At 40.2% G+C, this 21755-nt stretch overlaps 1 protein-coding gene across 3 annotated transcripts; it reads left to right on the forward strand.

The window, feature by feature from the left end:
* The first annotated feature begins 5762 nt into the window (after nt 1-5762).
* moto (minamoto) lies at nt 5763-21020 on the forward strand. Of its 3 annotated transcripts, none has more exons than XM_064315918.1 (8): nt 5763-5897; nt 7166-7284; nt 11431-11585; nt 11735-11839; nt 14210-15923; nt 16214-16348; nt 19223-19403; nt 19817-21020. In XM_064315918.1, exons 2-8 carry the CDS (start codon nt 7216-7218, stop codon nt 19960-19962), a joined length of 2505 nt encoding a protein of 834 aa, XP_064171988.1. In that variant the 5' UTR covers nt 5763-5897; nt 7166-7215; the 3' UTR covers nt 19963-21020. The 3 variants fall into 3 exon arrangements, with proteins under 3 accessions (XP_064171988.1, XP_064171989.1, XP_064171990.1); XM_064315919.1 differs by having other exon boundaries at nt 11509-11585; XM_064315920.1 differs by lacking the exons at nt 5763-5897; nt 7166-7284; nt 11431-11585; nt 11735-11839 and adding an exon at nt 13376-13711.
* Nucleotides 21021-21755: the final 735 nt, after the last annotated feature.

Raw genomic sequence — 21755 nt, forward strand, 5'->3', positions numbered from 1 at the left:
GTTGGGCAAGCATTTGGCTCACCCAATCAGAATTAATATTTGGTTAGGTTTATATTGTTGTTGTTATTATTATTATTATTATTATTATTATTATTATTATTACATGACTTATGAGTTCTTATAGATCCCAAGGTATAATTTTATTATTCGTAATTTAATCTTGCAGAATAAATGCAAGTATTAAAAGTATAAAGTATAAATAAAGGTATTGACCACATAAACAGGCAACGTTTCTGAAAAATTAAAATGTTAGTTGATCAAGTTCGTGGAAGATTAAATATAAGATTATGTTAGACATTTTACATTTCTGACCGAATGAAGGCGTTTGCTTTTTTGAGGATCTGCCATAGATCTACTAGCCTACATTTCAGCTAATCTCCGCAAAACGCTTCATGCCATTCACGAATCCTAAAATGGAAATCAAGCATCAGTGAGGATAGGTCATCATAGAAAGACTGACTTTTGGAATGCCGACAAGCGAAACGAAAATAGGACAAATCGGATCCATATTCTACGCTAAAATTATTCACAGGAAGTGTTAGTCTTTTTTATTGTTTTTATTTTTAGTCTTCTGAAACAAAATGTCGCACCACCAAGGTGAATACCCTCTCATATACATAAAGGTACAGTGGTCATTTTTTACTCTTTAGGGAACAAATTTCCCAAATGTGCCTCGAAAATACAATAATGTTCTATTTGAGTACTAATAAGTAGGCTACTAATAAGTAAAAAGGTATAAATGAATTATGTATTACTGTCTAGAATTACTATTTTATATCGCCTGCCAAAAGGGTACCACCCCACTGACAAGCGTTTTCATACCGTCATATGTGATTAGGCTACTTAGACACGCACACATTTGAATTTCTTGCTATTAAATTTTCTACTGAAATTAGTCATTTTATTATTGAATAAAGACTTTGTTATTGAAACTAATGAAACTTGTTTTTTTCTCCTATATTGTGTTTCATAAATAAATCAAGTCTCATTAAACTATTTAATAGAAAATTGATCAAATATATGTTTCCATATGACACCACTGGATAATAATGAAACTGAAATACCTCGTTTTGCCATTGATTTCCATTAAAACATAACGGGGAAAAAATGTATTCCTGTGAATAGGGGCATAGCTAGGAACTCTGGGCCACCTCAAAGGATATTTCTCTGGGCCCCCTTTTTTAATAAAAACAAATTAATTTTTTTTTTTTAAGCTGTATTCCCCCTCAAGCTGTGGGCCCCTAGAATTGTCACCACCTTTCACCCCACTACCTTGTGTACTTATCTCAAAACATAAAATGAGTTACACCATTACTCTGTTGTACTTACTGATACTGATCCAAATTGATGGATGGTTGGATAAAGAGGTTTTATTAGAAAGAATATATGAGAAAAAAATCATTTCTAAGAAAGATTTTTTTATTTTACATTTGCACTCTGCCCAATGCTGCTGTTCTGTGAAATATTATAACAAAAATGATCAAAAGCCACTTATTTAAGTTTTTTTTGAGTTCAAAGTTTATTATGATGTTGACTAAATCCAGTAAATTGGTCTGATGAGAAAAAAGCTGATAATTTCTAAGAAAATTACAATTTTTTGGTTATTTCCATTGTCGTCTATTGTTGTTGTGTGCCAGCGTACCCCACAGTAGCCATCCCCCCCCACCCCCCACCCCCAAAAAGATCATTTTTTCAGTTGTCAATTTGACAGCATTTTCAATGATAAAAACTAATCCAACATTTTTTCCATGGTTCTCCACTACATTTCCAAAAGTATGTGGACGCCTCTTCTAATTATTGGTTTCGGGCTATTTCAGTCACACCGATTGCTAACAGGTGCATAAAATCAATGCAAGCATACAGCCATACAGTCTCCATTGGCAAACATTGGCAGTAGAATGGGTCATACTGAAGAGCTCAGTTACTTTCAACATGGCATTGTCATAGGATTCCACCTTTCCAACAAGTCAGTTTGTCCTGATTCACGTGTGCATGTGTACTCCTGTCTAACCTTCACTTCCCTGTGCAGGGAACCCATCTGGCAGAATAATGACCCGCCCCATCAATGGGGTGATTTACACAGAGAGAGCAAGAAAATAAAGGGGAGAGGAGCCTTTCTATTACCATAAACACACCCTCCCTCCCTGCTAGAGCTGCCCCAGTCAACTGTAAGTGCTGTTATTGTGAAGTGGAAACGTCCAGGAGCAACAACAGCTCAGCCGTTAAGCGGCCACACAAGCTCACAGAACGGGGCTGGCAAGTGCTGAAGTGCGCAGTGTGTAAAAATAATCTGTCCTTTGTTGCAACACTCACTACAGAGTTCCAAACAACCGCTGGAAAAAACATCAGCACAAGAACTGTTCATCAAAGGCTTCATGAAATGGGTATCCATGGCCGAGCAGCTGTACACAAACCTAAGGTCACCATGCACAATACCAAGCGTGGTCTGGAGTGGTGTAAAGCACACAACCATTGGACTGTGGAGCAATGGAAATGTGTTCTCTGGAGTGATGAATCACACTTCACTGTCTGGCAGTCTGACGGATGAATCTGGGTTTGGCGGAATGCATGGTGCCAACTGTACTGGCCCAAATAGTGCCAACTTTAAAGTTTGGTAGAGGAGCAATAATGGTCTGGGGGTGTTTCATGGCCCCTTAGTTCCAGTAAAGGGAAATTTAAATGCTACAGCATACAATGACATTCTAGGGAAATGTGCACTTCCAACTTTGTGGCATCACTTTTGCGTAGGCTCTTTCCTGTTTCAGCAAGCTCCTGTGCACAAAATCCATAAATAAATGGTTTGCTGAGTTTAGTTGGGATGAACTTGACTGGCCTGCCCAGAGCCCTGACCTCTACCCCATCAAACACCTTTGGGATAAATTGCCATGCTGACTGCAAGCCAGGTCTTATCGCCCAACATCAGTGCCTAACCTCACTGATATGCTAGAGGCTGAATGGAAGTGAATCCCTGTAGCCATGTTCCAAAATCTACTGGAAAGTCTTCCAAGAAGAGTGGAGGCTGTTACAGCAGCAAAGGGGCTCCAGTTCCATATCAATGCCCATGGATTTGGAATGAGATGCTCAACAAGTACATATGGGTGTGATGTTCAGGTGTCCATATAAGTTGAACAAAGGCATAACTTAAGTTCCAACCACCTGCTGTAGGCTTGGCTACTCCCAAAAGTAAAACCTAGCTATATCGATACGATCGTTTTCATCATTGTATCTATTGCTATAGTCTGACAATACTTAACTTGAGATATGAACCCATAATATTGTGCACAAGATAAAAGTGGAATTGCCTTTATAACCGTTAGCTAACATTATCAAGCTAGCAAGCTAGACTAGACTCTAGGTTATTTGCAAACTACTGTGTAGCTAACAAGCTAGAGGCTGCTCCCCCTCAGAGTGAATAGTCTGATACATTTTCTATGCTACATAGCTGACAACACGTAACTTGACATGTTCTGTCCTCGGACATATTACTTTCTTCAAAGAATTTGAAACTTTTATTATCATACACAAGGTAAATACACAAGGCAATTCCATAACCCTTAGCTAACAAGTCACTAGCGAGCTATTTAGCTGTACCCACTGTACCCACATATTTGAAGAGTAGAGGGTCCAAAGTTTTCAAAACACCACCATATCATTCAGACAATATGTCCAGAGGAGGCAACAGAGCATTATATAAGTTATGCTATCACAAAGCAATTGGGATGTAACTGAAGGAAATTTGCCTGTGTACTTTATATTCAAACCCCAGTCACATTTTCTATGACACTTATTTGATATAAGTGAGACCATTTCATAGAAGTGGAGTGTCCATGGTTTTAAAAACACCACCATATCATTGAGACAATATGTCCAGGGGAGGCAGCAGAGCATGATATACAGTATGTGATGTTTTCACCTATATAAATATTATGTGTTAATACTCTCTAATTCAACTTGCCATACTACTGTAATATCCAGCCACATTTTCATATTTATTTGTTTTATGTTGTGTAGTACAAGGTAGAACATTAAATTACTCTAATTCTTCCCTCACAATTCAGTTAAACTCTTGTACTGATGTAATGTTGTATTGCTAATAATACTTAAAAGTAACGGGAGTATTTCATTTTTAATTCTCCATTTCAAATTTTGCCTTGTCATTGTAAAAAATGTGGGGAAAAAAGAAAAAAGTAAGGCATATTTGTTTGTAATTAATATTATTGTGGTTCTAACTGAAAATTAATAGTTTTGCAATGTCTATGTTTAAAATCAAAGTTGTTTTAATATTGTTAAAACCGAAAATGAATAGTTCATATTTTAGGACAACTGTAGTTTGATTTTTCCTTAATTTATTCCATTATGTTGGACGTAATAGTGTTTTTTTCGTTGGTACTTTTATTTTGAAAATGTCATACCCTCGCGAAAGTCTTTACTGCCGCTAACTTCACACTGCACCACTGTTTTGTACAGGTTCTGTATCTGTGATTCCGGAGAAGAAAATGTGCCTGTCACGTGATGAAGCTGTGACGCTCTCATGATCCTGTTACAAATTTCATCAGTTTTGTTTTTAACCAATCAGACATCCTTGCGCCAAGTCAGCACAATCAGAATTGTGATATTTCGCCATTTTTCTCTTCTGTCCAGCCCAGAAAATGTTTTGCTCCAGGAAAAATGTAAAATGTTATTGCTCTCTTTTATTGATTACCACAATGTGACATACATGGCAGACTCATCAATAATTCTATTTCAAGAGAAAGTAGGCTAATCAAACATTTTAAGGTCCTCTTTAAGGTCCGTTTTATTTATCATATAAACTTGGTATGAAACTCCATCCAACATGTGTGATCAAAAGTTCTGGGGAACCACTGTGTATACCATAACATCACCCTCTGAATTGTAAAGAACTGTTAATTTTTCTTAGCTCAAAACTTTGTCTATTTAAGAACTGGCCCACATTGATGCCACATTATGTCAGAAACATTTATGCATGCCATTGAGAATACATGGCCCAAATGCACATCTCTGGGCTTTTTAACCAGTCAGATCAACTGAAGATGTGCAATATAACAAAAAAATAAAAATGAAAAAAAATAAAATGTGAGTGTGAGTGTATGTCTCAGTAATGAACAAACTGGGGGCTGAGAGTGGAAGGCTAGTTCTGGGAAGCTTTGCAAGGTGTATTCAGGCTCTGGTACTATTTGAAAATGTCCACATGTTCTATTATGGAAGCATGAGTACAGTAACCACACATACAGTCAAACATTTCAGTTTCACATGTTAATTATCTATTTCAGTGAAAATAGCCAAAAAAATATTGTATATGAGTGAGAACCCATGCAGTGAAAAGGAACAGCTCTAAAATACCTATTGGTTTTGCAAATACAAATAAAATATGTTTAAACAGCAATGTATTTTACTGACTGTCTACCCCATGAGGACTTTAAAATCATTAAAAATCATCTACTTGAACTATTTGTTTTATTATAAGTATACATTTTTGAAGTCGTCCCCTTCAGATCTGAACGAACCTGCATCGTATGATGTCGCAGCGTGTATGCCATAACTAAATGTGTTCACTTCAGAGCTGGCATTCTTGGCAAGATATTTCTTAGAACTCCTGCCACACATTCCCCTGTCGACGGCCCTTCCCCCAGTCTACAATCATTGGGTACCTGGTACAACTTTGCGACCAATCAGCTTCAGGAGCAGGTGGTTTAGAGTGAATGAATACCAAGCGCTTCGCGGGGAATGACGATCTCGAGCAAGTTTTAACGGGTGAGCTCGAGGAATATTGATCATTAAATTTTAGATCTTCAAATTTCCCATTGTTTGGTTAAACGTGTTGCTATTGTTCATCCTGTTCAAGGAAGAGAGAACGAATCGACCGCGTATCGAAAAAGGTGAAAAATTATACTCATAAGTACATAGGTAATAACTCAGTTATTAAACTAAACCAAGATGATAAGAAAGATAATTTATACAACGTAGAGTACAAGCTGAAAAAATGTCAGCTTGATAGTAAGCTAACTAGCAGTAGACGAAGTTACTCACAGTGGACTACTTAACGATGTCTATCTTAACTAAAGTCACATTACTTATTCACATTGCTAGCTATCAAGTTATCATTTTATATCGCTTTGAAATAATACATGAGTTATACGTACATGGCTGATTATTCAATGTTCCTAACACTGTTAGTTTGTTGAAATGATTAGCTGTCGATAACGCCAGAAATAGTTAATGTTTTCAGGCTCATTTTGAAGTGAAAACGTTACATTCGCCCTGTCAGAATCATGTCAAGTGTATGCTAGTGTAGAGTGCTAGCTAACTTTAGGCAGCGAGCTAGATGTAAACCAGATTATTGGTAGACTAAACATTTCACTTTCATTTTGGGGTTTTATTAGAAGCCGAAATGAGGATTCGATTGAGCAGTTTTTCAAATGGATAACCAGTTGGTAGTTGGCTACATTACTAACTAGTGTCAACTAACTAAGGAACGATGCTAATTAGTCAGATAAGTTAGTTACAGTAGGTAGACTAGTTAATTGGTTAGCCTGTCGCCAATAATTTCAACTCAACTGATGATTGCTGGTCTATAGCTAGCTACTTACAATGCAGTAGAACATGAGTAAATATTGATAAAATAATTGTAAGATGAGATAATTGTTTTGGAAAGATGTACACATAATGCATTATGATTTCAATTAGAATGTTATTTGCTTGACAAACAACCATACTTTTAAATAAGAGGCATCGGTAAAGCTAGATACTTTTCTGTAGGGTACAACAGCCACCTGGGAATAGAACCTGTGCTTTAAACCATTTAAACAAACTACTGAAACACAAGAGAGATAGAGAAGTTATTTTTTAATGACAAAACCTTCAATTAGGCTAGCTTGTGGTACACTGAGGATTGTACACACAAAAGTCCAATTTTTTAGCTGGGACAGTAATCTGTGTTAAGAAATGATTGAAATTCGATGCATATATGCTTTTCAGTTAGCAATGAGAAAACCATTCATTTTTGTTTATTGAAGTTTTACAAAGGGAAATATGCAATGTAACATGGCCATGTCCGAGTCAAGGAAACTGTCAGTAGCGGTCTATAAAGAGAAGTTGCTAAATAGCCAAAGTGTGTAAAGTCATGAATAAAATGTTTTCCTTGCAGACAAATTATGCAGTGAAAGTAAGGTCAGTGTTGGTTCAAGCAGAGGAAACATGGCCTTCAGTCGGTTCCAGAGCACAGCTTCTGGTTCAGATTCATATTTTCCATCATATAAACATCAGGTAAGCAATCGTTCATATTTTGTCAGTCATACCACATATGTGTTGTAAAACAATGTTAAAGTGAACTAACCAATACAATTAATAAACTCTGCTGCCACAAGGCGGGTAATACACCATCTGATGTAGCTGTGGTACTCAGCTATTCTTTGTTTCAGTTTGTGGTTTGTCTTCCCAGCATATGCTTTTTGGACATTAGATGGGTCAAATAACCTCTTTTTTTGCCCAGGAAAGGACATCTTTAACGTTCACCTTTTTACCTATGTGTGGAGGGCTAAAGGAACTGCGTTTTCGTCCTGTTACATTCGGCACGGACTTCATGTTTGTAATTCCCATCTAGTAAAGGCGAGACGAGGCAAGGGAACAGCAAGTGTTTACAAGGGTTTTTACAAGTCACGTTTGTTCCACACTTAAACACAGCCTTTGGGGGGTTTGTGAATGGGTCCCCCTTTTTATCAGCCTACAGGATATGAGAAAGAAAGAATATCTGAGCACAACAGCTCCATAAAATCAGATTAGTACCTGCCTTTTGGTACAACATTTCATTCAAGCCAAGCATCCATCTAGCATCACTCTTATGCAACACGATTGAAAAATAGAATTTATCTAGAAGGACGGTGATTTGCATTACGACTCAAAAGGGAAACCTTTGGATTCAATATTTGAATAGTCTTTGAGCCAGTGGTATGGATATTGAGTTCATGTCACATTGTGTTTCAGTGTTTGCCATAGGTTACAGTTTTCTTATATTCGACTAGTCATGCACGTCTAAATATTCAAATATCATGCCAGGGTCACATTTTATTTTAAAATTTTCTATTGTGGAACCACATATATGGTATTGTGGGCTATGGTAGCCTACTGTGTAAGTTGTAATTGGTATGCAGTTCACACTGCCATCTGGTGGCAATTTAGATTCCCTGCAATACATTACGAGTGAAATACTGCTGGGCATGTGCCGTTAACAAGTAGCTAAAACATGGAAAGAATGGCACTGGCACAGCAAGGTAAAAGTTGTGTTGCAACTTCCTCAAGAATGAATGACGACGGAGTGAAATGCAAATTGTGCAATTTACCACAAGGAAACAACAACAATGCACTGGTATTTAAATGGAAGGCATCTGACTGATACCATGGCCACAGACTATATGTGTCCATCCACAGCTATCTTTGCTACGAGGCAACGTCGCTGTGATGATAAATGTGTGGGACAAACAACAGCGCTTATCACTAGGATGAAAACAGAAGACATAGGGGAGAGTTAGCATAAGTGTTACAGTTTTTGGATTTTGCCGATTTACTCAGATAATGTTTAGCATAGAGCTATGAAATTGTACTTTAAACAGCTTCGACATGTCAGTAGTCATTAGCTGTTTCAATTACATTCATAACTTATTTGAGTCAGATTCAATTAAAACCAAAATAAAGCCTTATACCCGAAAAGTTCTTCTGGAACAGATTTTTAGTTAGCTTGCTCAAAAACAATTTTTTGGAAAGGTTTCAAAAAAATATTAATGTAATCAAGGCATAGCCTATTGTTGAACCATTATAACCATTGTGTTTTTTGGTTTTCCATCGGGCAAAAGTTGTGAATAGTACCTGGTACCTGGTACTTTTTTTGGTATCACCTCCGTCGAAATTCCAAGCGAGCTGAGGAGATACCAAAAGGTGATGTGAAAACACTGCAGATCACTGATTGGTCAGAGAGAATCGTCACTTATCCTCTTCTGTCGCCTGAGCAACCAGAGTCGTCTCGTCGTCTGAGCTCCCAAACTCTCCTGTTTTTTTCAGCAGTCTTTTGTCTTGCTGTCTTCAGCCTCTTCTGAAACAAAGTTTGTCTCCTTGTTGTGACAAACAGCCACATACCGAGAATCAAGAACACCATCCCTTTGATATCCTCCATTGTTCTTGTGTGTGTCGCGTTGAAGATGACGTCATGGCAGTTTCATGCGGTGTCGCTATGACGACCAGCTACATTGACAGGGGTACTATCTGTAGTGGAAAACGAAGTATCTGGTACCAAAAGCGAGTAGAGTCAAGTCGAGCCGGTACCATGTGGTGGAAAAGCGGCTTTAGACAGAAGGTGAAAACACCAAGTACGAACAATTTCTGACCTTCAATAAATACCTGAACACTTTTTTACGTATTATTTAAAAAATAATGTTTTTTTGAATAAGCAGTATAAACATAGTGCCATAATTGTATTAGCCCTCGATAAGTAACAAAAGCAATCATATAATCAAATAACAAAAGTTCTTTGTAACAGGGCTTGGAAATGTAATTTTTTTCTGTCCATTTCTGACAATGTTCTGTTAAATTAAAGGCAAAAAGCATGCTCTTTGTTTCCACGATGGACTGAAATAAAGCAAGTAAAATAAGCACCAGCCTATCTATGTATTTAAGTCTTGGGCTGTTCCTTGCAGCACCAGTGACTGCCCATCAATGTTTTTGAAACTTCAAGCACTTGTCCTGTTGCGTATATTATTTCAATCATTTCCCACTGCTGAAATATAATAAACGTTTCAAAAACGGATTTCTTCCACTTTTTCCAGTTTTCTTTGCATGACTGCTTTGGGATATAAACCAATATTTTCCGAGACAAACACCCAGTTGTCTGTAGTATTTTCTTTTTAGAATTCACCAGAAATAATAATTTACAGTTGTTCTTTAAAAAGAATTTCTCCACAAGCTCGTGTCCTATTGTCCTTGAACAATAGCACCCATAAGTGTGGAAAAAACACATTTTGCATGGTCCATTTCCAAATGAGCGACCAGGTTTCTTAAAACTAAGCTGCAACCCTCGACTTCTCTTTTTTTTCAAGTGACTTTGGGGAAAGACCAAGGCTAAAGTCCCGTATTAGCTCACTCCAGCTCCGGTGGCTTATGTTGTTCAGCCCTGTAGCTATGCGGCGTTCCACACGGAGTGTTTAGTTTAGCCTATGTTCAGCCAGTTTTGCTGGACATCTTGTTATTGCTTCATACCATGTTTAGAGTTACTATTTTCATGTAATCACCCCTTGTCAATGTCACCTAGGAAATATAAGAGTGAGTTGTCATGTTGGCTTTTCTGCAACCAAAAATGAATTGCATCGTTTTGTTTTCCATCCCCATGTTTCTCGTGAAATGACGCCCCTGCAGACTTGCTTTCATCAGATAACACGACATGTTGCATTGAGCCAGTAATGGTTGTTGTACAAGGAAGGTTGGCTGCAGTGGCCGGTGCAGCTGGAATTAAATTTCTTGACATTATTTTTGCGCCTCTCATATCTGTCGGAGTCAACTAGTGAGACGCCGCGGTGGGTGCTCAGTTGGCTCAATCTGAGTCATGTGACAAACAAGGATTTTAAAAAAAAAGAAAAAAGAAACCTTTTCCCCTGATGTCCCAAAGGCTTCCTGGGGATGGTTTCTGATCGTCCCAAACACATTTTTTTTGTCTTAGAATGTGTGTGTGGGAAACCCTGATGTTGTTGGTTGATAATTGCATATAGCTTCACTATTTGATTGAAAACATTGTCCCATTTTAAGAAAAAACATGCTTTAAAATGGCATAAATGCAAAATAAGAATTTGCAGGGTTCTCCCCAAAGAATGGAGCAGAGCAGCGCGCCACTCTTTCCTCATTTGCACCCCTGTGCGGCTGAAATAGCAGAAGGTTACCTGCGTGTGGCTGCTGCTCCACCTGCGCACAGTCAGGGGGCAGAGCACTTCTGCCCAACTGTGGAAGCAGCACCGCTTTGTCAGAGCTGGGAAAACAATCCTCTTTCCTTCAGCACCGGACTTTCAGCTGGGAACGCGCTGCAGACGGAGCAATAACATTCTTGCTTTAACGCACGTGTGGAACTTTTTATTTTTTATCATGTGCGGAACTTAAATTCATTCATTTTAACTTAAGCTTAAACTCTTGAATTCCCCCTGATGATTGTTATTTAAATGGGCCTACTTTTGTTCAACAAGAATTTATGATCAGTCTTTACATTATCAAAATAAATTTTATTTTATTTTATTTTTTCAATTTTATTACCTGTATTGAGATTTATTTGATCTCTGGCATAGTCTGAAGGCTTTTTTGTGTGTGGTGTGTGGTTTTAATGTAGGAAAAGGCATTTAATGTGCAGTCTTAGCATGTGTTGTACTCTTTGTTGTTTTGCAGTCCAGTTTATGTGGGGACAGAGTTAGAGTCCCTCAGCACTTCACCTCTCCCCTCCCCTTTCCTGGCATTGCTCCCCAGGAAGAGTCATCACTGCCGTACACACCTTGGGCAGCCCGGGAAGATCCCTACCAGCTTGGGGAATGTGCCAAGAACAGGTGCTCAATTACTGTGTGGCCACAATTTTCACTCTTTCCTCTCAAAACATGTACAGTGTGTTATAGACGGTTTTAAATATCAGAGCGGAGAATGTGAAAAGAGGGATTACCTTGTTAACACGCTGTTCTTTTGTATTTTACTTTCTAAGGACTCTTAACGATGGAAAGGATTGTGGAAGTGAATCCGATCTCTATGGACTGGTGTCAGATATCCTGGAGGAGCCAGACCATATGGATGCGGACTTTGCAGAAGAGTTAGTAACTTTTGCTCCAGTCTTATTTTCTGTTTCTGTTTTCCTGCCTTTTTCCTAACTTGTTAATACTTTTGAGACTATTCCACAACATTGGAATAAAACATCAGCCATTAGCTTAATGAACTAATTTACCAATAGCAGAATGGTTCTCACAAATTCACAAATCTCACAAATGCAGTTTATGTTTAATGTGATGTTGTTAACTTTGGCCAAGCGTATTCAGAGTTACAGGAAAAGCACATTCTTTGTTTGCTCTCAGTTGGCCAATTATTTTTTAATAAAGTCTAACTAAGGAACTTAAATTTAAGTACTTGGAATAGATTTAATTATGCCTGCATGTGCTACAAAGGTTCTTAATGGCCATTGCTTTTCTGTTTTTACTGTAGATAACAGCACAAAATTGGCTACAGTGTCATGGTGTAATTTCTTATTGCATTTTCTTCTTTTAAATTCTTTTGTTATTTTTTAAAACCATACTTAATCTCTGCATACTATAATTTCTCTACATTAGACACAGGGAGACTCACTTTCAGAAATAAATATAAAATTAAATAAAATAAGGAACAATAATTAAAAGTAGTTTTCTACTCCACTCTTTTAATGGGAAATTATGAGTGCTGAGATGTATCTGGAAGTATGCATGGCACTTCCATTGTAGCAAGCCATCATTTTATTTCAGAAATATATCATTGTTTGAAAAACTGACCTCTGCAGCAGGCTGCCAGTGTCTGCCCCACTTCTCTGGAGCAAGCAGTGAATAATGGCTCAGCATAAATGAATGAATTTATTTATTTATTTATTTATTTATTTATTTATTTATTTATTTGACAATTTAAAAATGAGATTTCATAAAACTGCATAGCAGACAGTAATCCCTTAAAAATAGTTGAGGATAGAAACACCATAAAGCTAGAAGGCTTATTTCCATTGTGGCCCTCTAACGTTCAGACATTGACTTGACAAAACATCCATGTTGTTTATAACATAACATAACATAACATAACAATATAGTTAATGCAATACAAACAGATATGACAGAACAATACATTCACCACCGGACAGACAGCATACTGACAAATTGGCAGATTATATTATAAAAACAATGAGGGTTACACAGTATTTAACAGCCAAAGATTAAAGATTTAAAGATTTAAATCATTTTTAAGACTTTAAATTATTCTCTGATGCACATGATTTCAAGTCAGAGGGAAGTCTATTCCACTAGACCGTGGCCTTGTACAAAAAGTTATATTTCCCCTTTAGGGTCTTGAATGTACTGGGCACAAAATCAGTGAGACTGCCTCTGGTTGCATACTTATGGATGTCTCTGATGCGAGTAAAATAATTTACCAAATAACTTGGAACAGAGTTATTTAAAATTTGGTAGTGATCTCCATGACCGCTCTGTCTACTGTAAGCCTACTGTAGCATGGACACGTGCATTTTAACAGCTGTAATGGCGAAGCCAGGAGTCCCTGGGCTACTCATTTTAGCTTAGCCCACTAAGTAGTTAAGGAAGGAAAAGTGTGCTTTGCTTGCTAGGTAGTTTGTTTATAACATGGTTGTTTAGCTAGCACATGGACTGGGCAGCCAAGTAGCTACCTGTAGCTATAGAAAGATACTTTTCTGGACAGTTAGCTCATTAGCTTTTTAGCTGAGGTAGTTGATAGGTAGCTACCTTGAAGGGACAGCCAGCTAGTTAGCAAGTGACTCTTGCCCAGTGTCCATAGGTTAACTTATTGCATCTATCACTGTCAGAGGTTTTGCAGTTAGCCCTGTATATTAGCTGCTGAATACAGGAATGCCTGAGACCTACAATGCACAAGCAACCAACAGCCTCATCTAGCCTGCTGTCCCTCAGATGTCCAAGCTGTATGCTTTGGGTTGTGAATGTTCTGAGCGGGTTTATCTCTCCTTTGTGTTGTGTTGTACGGCCCATTTAATGCTATGAGGACCGGTCTGATGACGTGGCTTGTGTTAATGCTTCAGCCCTGTGTTCTTGCTTTCCAAATGTGGGCTTACTGGCTGGGGGTGGTTGTTACTTTATCTGTGCTGTGGAGATACCTTTGGTATAAACGAATTAAGCATTGGCAGTAAAAGCCGATTTGCTTCCTCAAAAAGGTAATATATTTATTACAGTAGATTGATAATTGAAGTACAATATTTTTTCCCATTTTTCTTTCCTGTAATTCCAAATGTATCTATAGTGATGGTACATTAGTTCACCTGTCTATGACCAGTTTTGCAGCAGCCAGTTCAATGTAAATCACACTGGAGAACATCTTGACATTACAATATAGCATAGGCCAGTTAAGGTGTGATTTGAAATGTCTCCCCACTTGAGTGTCTTAAATTTCCCCTCCTTTACAGGTCATTATCAAGTTTGAAGTCTGTGTGGTCTCCCAATTCAGCGAGGGAAGACAGCCAACAGTACTTCCTGTCAGAATCAAAAATGCAATCAAATTCATCCTTTCCAAGTTACCCTGAGCCATTTAACCAATGCCACAGGCAGCTCTCAAATAAAGAGTCACAACAGAAGATTGAGCTTCACCAAAGTTTCAACGGCTTTGATGTCAAAAACCAGTGGCTGTTTCCTTCCAGCAATGGCGATACTGATGCTTACTCCTTTCAGACCCAGGACATGGAGAGGGTGTTGTGTCAGGAGGGAACACTGGTAGGAAACTCCTTTCTGCCAAAGAACAACCCGGAAGCAGATTACAGTGCAGTCGGAAAGATGGGCGGACGCTCTGATCACATTGAAGGGGTTGCTCCCTCTTTCGACTTACAAAACAGACTGAACGACTACTTCTTCGGTTGCAACGCTGGCCATTTGACTCATGGAAGGGTCAAGCCCCACAGGAGTAAGCAGTTTCCCCAGCCAGAGGGAAGCATGCTGGCCCGAAACATGCAGGGTCTATTGGTGGGCGCACCCGACTCATTCGCCATGGAGTCCCAGAACAGGCAGGGGGGGCAGAGGGACTTTGATGAACAGGTGCCCGAACAGCAGAGCTTCTCGTATCCCAAGATTCCAACTCTCGAATCACAGGTCCAGTTTAAGAAGGACCAGGCAGGGGACTTTAGAGAGCTGAAGTCCCTCAATAGCAGGACCAAGAAACAGTCACCGACAAGCAACTACTACACCAAAGCCTTCCCAGGGTCTCAGCATGCTGAGCACTTCCAGCCACCCAAGGGTTTTCCGCCATCTTTCACTGTGCCAGCACCTGTCCCCAACAAACACATGGATAATTATTCCCTCCCCAACCAGCATCCCTCTCATCAAAGCCAGTTAGGCCAGTACCTCAATCAAGTCAAGCAGTCTAACGGAAACAGCGGTGCGCCTGGGCTCTCCAAAATGCTCTCGCATTCGGTTGCAGAGTTCGTGCCCCAACATCAGGCCGAGAGGGTTGTGTCGTGCCTCACGGATTATGCACAGGGAGATGGTCCCAACATCCCTAACAGGGCCGCTCAGAGTCAGGCTGGATTAAACCTGGAAGGATTCAGGAAAGGAGGAGACGGTGGTCAGTTTGAGCCAGACAAGAGCACAATGCACTCTAACCTTAGCAGCGTGGGACAGTCCCCCCAGCGCTTTGAGGGGAAAGCTAAACCGCAGGCTCCTCCTCAGAGAGAAGGGGACAGGAAGGCAGGGTTTCAGCCTGACACTTACCTTGATTTCCTGGGAAGAGTGTACAGTTCGCAAAGGCACACGGGTGGGAACTTTGGCATGAACGCCTCGGGGAAGAAACAGCCATCCGCTTTGTTCCCGTGCATGTATGCGGTGGGCGACCCCAGACAGAACCCCTACCAGCTGCAGCTCGGCATCGGAGGCTTTCCCTCCCGGTCCGTCTTCCCGTACGGCAGCCCGGTCACATTCATGGATCTGTGCAACCTGCTGCCCGACGGCGAGTTCCCGCCCTTCAACCCCTACTTCCATGACATAAGCGGCGACGGCCCATTCCTGGGCATGGCGGCCGGTCTGAGGTCCCCGCGGCTTGTGAAGAACCGCTGTGCCCCCACCAGCCAGCTCCACTACCAGCTGGAGGAGTGCTACGAGCAGTGGAGGGTCCTGGAGAAGGAGAGGAAAAAGGTAACCCTGCAGACAGCTGTGGGCACATAAATACCTAGGAGGTGATTTTGACACATGGGATCACACTTGGGATCCTGCGTTGTAATTACTCAGCATATTCATTTTAAAGGCAGTTTCCGTGCATTTTTGTATTGCTGTTTGTATCATTTGGTAGAAACACTCAATTAATTAAACAAGATTGAGGCGGCGACAAAGTGTTTATCAATTTTTCTGTCATGTATAGATTGTGGAAAGATTCAATGAGAACATGAAATATTTGAGTGAAGTTGTCTCACTGTGTTCTGTAACAGGTTGAGGCCATCCTTGCCAGGTATTATCCTGGGAAAAGAGTTTCAGCTGTGAGCAGCAGTGCCCTCCCAAAGGTCCCACCAAATCCTTCTCGAGTTGACCGCCTTATCGTGGACCAGTTGCGGGAACAAGCCAGGGTGAGGGTTTCCAACTTTTCTGCTTTTACTTAATCTTTCCTATTTACACTTGCAGCTAGGACAGATCTGTTGGTGAGTTTACAGGGCTTCAAACTCATTGCTTTTGCACTCAAACGCATGAATTATGTAGATTCAAGGATTTTTCTTTTATTTGGCAGGGGTGGGGTGGGGGTTAGCTACCTTCTGATTTGTCCTTTGAAGAAACCACTGTTAAGTCAACCAGTGAGAGCCCAGAATTCCTCTGAATTTCAAAGCATCATTGTCTCCCGCCTCCTGATGAGGCATAACGATGCTGACAGCTTCTGGACATCAAACATAAAATCTTACCATACAACGTGATTGTAATGCACACTCATTTTGAGACTTATTTTATTTGCTGTTGCTACTACTTCAAATTCAACTGTTTAGCTGACAAACTTTTCCAATAATTATACTTTTATAATTATTTTTCAGCTGACACCCATATAGCTGCAAAATGGTTGTTTCTGTCATCATCTGTATACTTAAATGACAAGGGTCTAAAATGATCACCTGCCATTGGGTTGAATGCTGGACTGTAGTGGGTAAGAATGCCTGCTCAGCTACTCTGAGACTTTACCCCAGAAATACATAAACAAAAATCATTCTTTGTTTCAACCTGAAAATGTCTGCAGTCGTGATTTAGTGTTATTGACTAGTCTCCTGAAGTGATTGACAGCCAGTTGGGAGACTTGTGTTTGGTCTGGAGCACCAAAGCTTCTTTCTATCTCTCCATAGCATTTGCTTGCTCATATATTGCGCAGAGGGATTATAAGCCTCTCGCTAACCTGAAAATAGGTAATTACAAATTGGTAGTGATTACAAGAATATGAGTACACATATGTCGAATATCAATTATCATAGAGATTTACCAATTAGGCCTTAGCAACCATAACTAGCAAGTCAACCTCTGTTAGCATCGGTAATTAAGATATTGCAGAGGGTGAGTCAAGGGCAGTCAAGGGATCAGCCCCAGCATACCTCCACAAGATATTCAAACCCTACATGCCAGCCAGATCCCTCCGTTCTGCTACCTCAGGACGCCTAGCACCTCCCCCTCTTCGCACCTGCACTTCCAGAACACGTCTCCTGTCTGTTCTGGCCCCACGATGGTGGAATGACCTCCCTGTGGAGGTCAGAACAGCTGAGACACTGACCCATTTCAAACGACGACTGAAGACTCACCTCTTCAGGCTGCACCTCTCCCCATCCCTCCCTACCCCCCTGTAAATGACTGTAAGCTTAGGGTTGTAACTAGGCAGCTGTTTCGTAGGTGACTTAGGTGTATTAACTGTCTTAACTACTGCTTGTATTTTTTCCATAGATTGCGTTGTTGCCGTTCTCGTTGTGTTAGTGTTAATCAGTTTAACCTTCAGGGTCCAAGTTGAACTATGCAGTTGTTCCCTGCACTTGGACCGGTACATCTCTCTAGGGGTTTCGTCATACTTGTTCCTGGTTATGGTTATACACTTTGTTGTACGTCGCTCTGGATAAGAGCGTCTGCCAAATGCCTGTAATGTAAAATGTAATGGTGAATTTGGAGTTTCGTAATGTGTCATTGAAAATAACTATAAAATCACAAAGACAACAAAATAAAAGCAAGGAATGTGTCATGCGTTATTATTTGAAATTATAACATTAATTTATCTTACTTTTTATTTGTACTGTCTCTGCCACTCAGTTAGGCAACGCCAGACTTCAGTTGTCAGCCCGCTCACTAGCTGGCTATCGTATCAGTAACATTAGCTGTCAGATGTAGAGATCAGATCACCGACATGGAAAGGTTTTTAAACCAAAACGTGTCAACTCCATTAAGAAACCATGCCAGCAGTGGTTTGATTTTGGGGTTCACTTACACTGGGTCAGCGGTGCAGCTCCGACCGTAATTTGCAGCAAAGTTGTCGCAAGCGGCAGCATGAAGCCTCCTCGTCTCCTCGAAACGGAACGCTTTGCACTTGCAGACAGACCGCGAGCGGAACGGCTGCACATGAAGCAGTCAGGTTCAGTTTACTGTCGGAAAGTGCTCTCAAGCCTACCGAAGTGCTCCAGACTTTCTATGCTGTTGCATACCAGATTGGCATAGGGGAAACCCCCACACTATACGGGGAGGAACGGTTACTGCCAGGAGATGGATTTGATTGTTTGTGGGGATAAGGTCGCCGATCAGCTTTAAACGCATCGCACTGTCAGACAACACACCTGCCCGCAGGACTGCTGATATGACAGGTGATACAGACGAACAGCTGATAGAGACAGAACCGACTCATTTAATAAATTTGTATGGAAAGTAGATAAAAAATAATACATATGAAATACAGATAAACTGAACCTTGTGCATTCTTTATCAGATAAAAATGTTTGGGAACCACTGTTCTAGACCAAATCACATGACCACAGTCCCGTCCCCCCCCCACAACGATATAGGTTAGTTAGCCTATTGAGACTGTCCATTCTAATTGATAAATTTAATGTTAAAGCAAGTTTTAGACCTGAAGTGCATGTTGTTCAGTTCCCTCTCAGTTTTCCTCTGAGTGCATCAGAATTTTGAAATTGCATTGCACTGTTAAACTTGCTAAAGTTTTCTTCTGGGGGAGGACACACCGGATCCCCCTGCTACATTAGCTTTCCTAACCTGTCGCCTTCTTTAACCCTTCCAACATTGCAGCCCTGAGTATAACAAATAATCAATAAGCTCCAGTTCAAGTCAGTTTGGGTTATATATTCCTAGCTTCAGCATTTCACTTCAGAAACGTTTTCATAGTTTCATTACTCTGTAAGGATGTATGTAGATAATCGCCAGTTGTACTCACTAGATGTTAAAAAACATAATAATGATTGTCGCTATTTGTGTTTTAGGTTGTGAGCCTTTTGGGGAAGATGGAGCAACTGCGCAGTTTCCCCCTCCATGCTAATATTTTCTCTGCGCTGGACAGACACCTGGAAGCTGTTTACGTTACACAGACACGCCGCAACGAGGAGTTTGTGAACTCTTCAAACCGACAGAGACAAGGAGCACCATATTTTGGAGAGGACAGAGGTAATTTCATATTTTACTGCCATAAATTTTTCATTTCCTTATACAGTGGTCCTGAGTCAAACGTGCCTTAAAGGCATACTATGCAGGATTTTTACCCTGAAAAATAACCATGCAAAGGCTTATCTGGGAGGTGGGAGGTTGAGGCGAGGGGAAATTGGAAGACACAACAAATCTTTGAATGACTGAGAATAAGTAGACCTATAGAAATAATTGATTTTGAAATAGTGAAAGATTGTAAGACGTTGAAATGGTGATGTGTATATGTGTCTTTGGTACAGCACAGGAGCTTCTGACCAGTGTCGGTAGGTGTGATTTAGCGGGATCGTAGGGTCCTGGTCAGGCAGGGCATTGCGTGTGTCACCCTCGTGTGTTCCTGGGTGCCTGTCTGCATTGAGCGGCTCTTTTAACTGCAGACATCCTGCTGCTGGCCGTAGCGCTGCGGGACATGTGCGTGTCCACCAGGAAGTGCCGGACGGCGCTGTGGTGCGCGGTGCAGATGACGCTGCCGCAGACCGCCCCCGCCGCGCCCGAGGAGCTGGACGCGCCGAGGGGCTTCTGAAGGCCCGCGCTCCGTTCCGACGGGAACAAATAACAGCCAATTAAAGAACAAAGACAGATTCAGTGCCTTTCAAACAGTAACTGTGCCTCCGACAAGACAGTGCAGTCGCAGGGGACTGAGCGCGTTGCCCGCTCACCGAAATCCAAATATCAAAAGCTGATTTCAAAAGTCAATATCTTGAAATCAGAAATTCTATTAAAAAATTGCTATGTCCATAAATATGAGTATGGTTTGCTCAGAGACCTTTTGCCTGCGAGTTGAAGATCACTGGAGGTGGTATGCAGTCTTATACTTATCAGTATCATAATTAGTTACAGTCCTGAGAAGATAATGAGTTTCAGTTATCACATCAAACTTGAGTAAAACACCACTAAATGTCTTATAGGGAAGTACTCAATGTGTGTCTAATTTACCTTATTTACTAAGATTTTGTGACAGTGTAATTAGTGTTGCAGCTATGGAATCTTGAAATGGTCCCCTTCATGCATTATTTAAGTGATCTATTTATAATAATTCAGATGTATTAATCATTTAATGTTTTCAGTGGTTTTTACTTATTTATTAGAATGTAATTTACCATTCCGGTTTGAGTTTACTACCAGAAATAAAATTATTGCATATAATAGGTAGTATTTTTCTTAACTTGTGTTGTAACAATCAGATCATTTGTACGTGTTGCATGCTTCAGGTTTATTTGGAAATGTACTATATCTGATGTTATATTTATTTATTCTTAATTAGTAAAGAAATTGTACATGTAAGTGTAATTTGTTGGCTTACTGAAGAATGAATCTTGTTGAATTTTTAAATAAAATACACACTGAGCATATTTGGAAATTTGCCATAAAAATGTTAATCATATTGTTCTTTTTTGAAGTTTAAGGACGGAGGAACACAGTTAAAGAACGAAAAAAACAATGACGAGGTTGACTTGTTTAATCGAGCATGAAGTGTAACTTAGAACATCCTGTGTAACACAAAGGGGGTGGTGTTTATACTCCCTGGACCTGTAAGGTTGCTGTCTGTTTTCTGACATTTCCATTCTGTTCTGTTCATGTAACCACCTATGTAAGAAATAAAACCTTTAGTGATTGAAATACATTTTTTATTTGCCAATTACATTACAACGGTGTGACATTTAAAACACTGGAATCTACTCTTTGTTCTCAGTTTTAATTATCTGTTATATCTGCTAAAAATGCTAAGGGGCGCAATATTCCTGCTAATATGGCTCTATAATATTAATAATATTAATAATTTGAAATGCAGTCAGACAGCAAGCCCACTCCAGACTCAACTGTGTAGTGAAGTAATATTAATACCAGAACATTTTTACCATTGCCAGTCAACATCAAAACGAGCATGTGCTAGTTGATATGTATGTGGAATCATTTTCTCCTAGTTGATCGGGTACTTCTTGCTGTTAGATGTTGCCTAAAAATGTTGGAGCCTAGCTGGCTATTTTACTCTGGGAACTAATTCAAAGAAAGCCCGTCAATCATTTGGAGGAAATCCATCAGTCTGTCAGGGTGGTGGGTAAATGGAAACCAGCCTAGGGTGCCCCATACTGAAAACCCCAGGCCAAGAGGGGCTAGGGGGCCACAAAATCACACAAAGTGGCTCAAGGCTCAGAGCAGCCCGCCATAGGTCGTCTGACCCAATTCTGCAGCTGAGTCTGCAAAACAGAAACCCACGAAGGGCACCATCGCCTCCAAGAAGAGAAACGAGCAACAGCATTTCAATAACCCCCATCTGCCAACCTGCCTCCTGGCCCTTTTCCGGCAGATTGAAAA

The sequence above is a fragment of the Anguilla rostrata genome, chromosome 17, assembly GCF_018555375.3.
Source record: "Anguilla rostrata isolate EN2019 chromosome 17, ASM1855537v3, whole genome shotgun sequence".
NCBI lineage: Eukaryota > Metazoa > Chordata > Actinopteri > Anguilliformes > Anguillidae > Anguilla > Anguilla rostrata.

What these genes read in the sequence shown, in the direction of transcription:
- moto (XM_064315918.1), top strand. Translation starts at nt 7,216, where the DNA reads ATGGCCTTCAGTCGGTTCCAGAGCACAGCTTCTGGTTCAGATTCATAT. An exon ending in GGGGAATGTGCCAAGAACAG is followed by an intron (nt 11,586 to 11,734) that starts GTGCTCAATTAC and finishes TTACTTTCTAAG; the next exon opens with GACTCTTAACGATGGAAAGG. An exon ending in GATGCGGACTTTGCAGAAGA is followed by an intron (nt 11,840 to 14,209) that starts GTTAGTAACTTT and finishes CCTCCTTTACAG; the next exon opens with GTCATTATCAAGTTTGAAGT.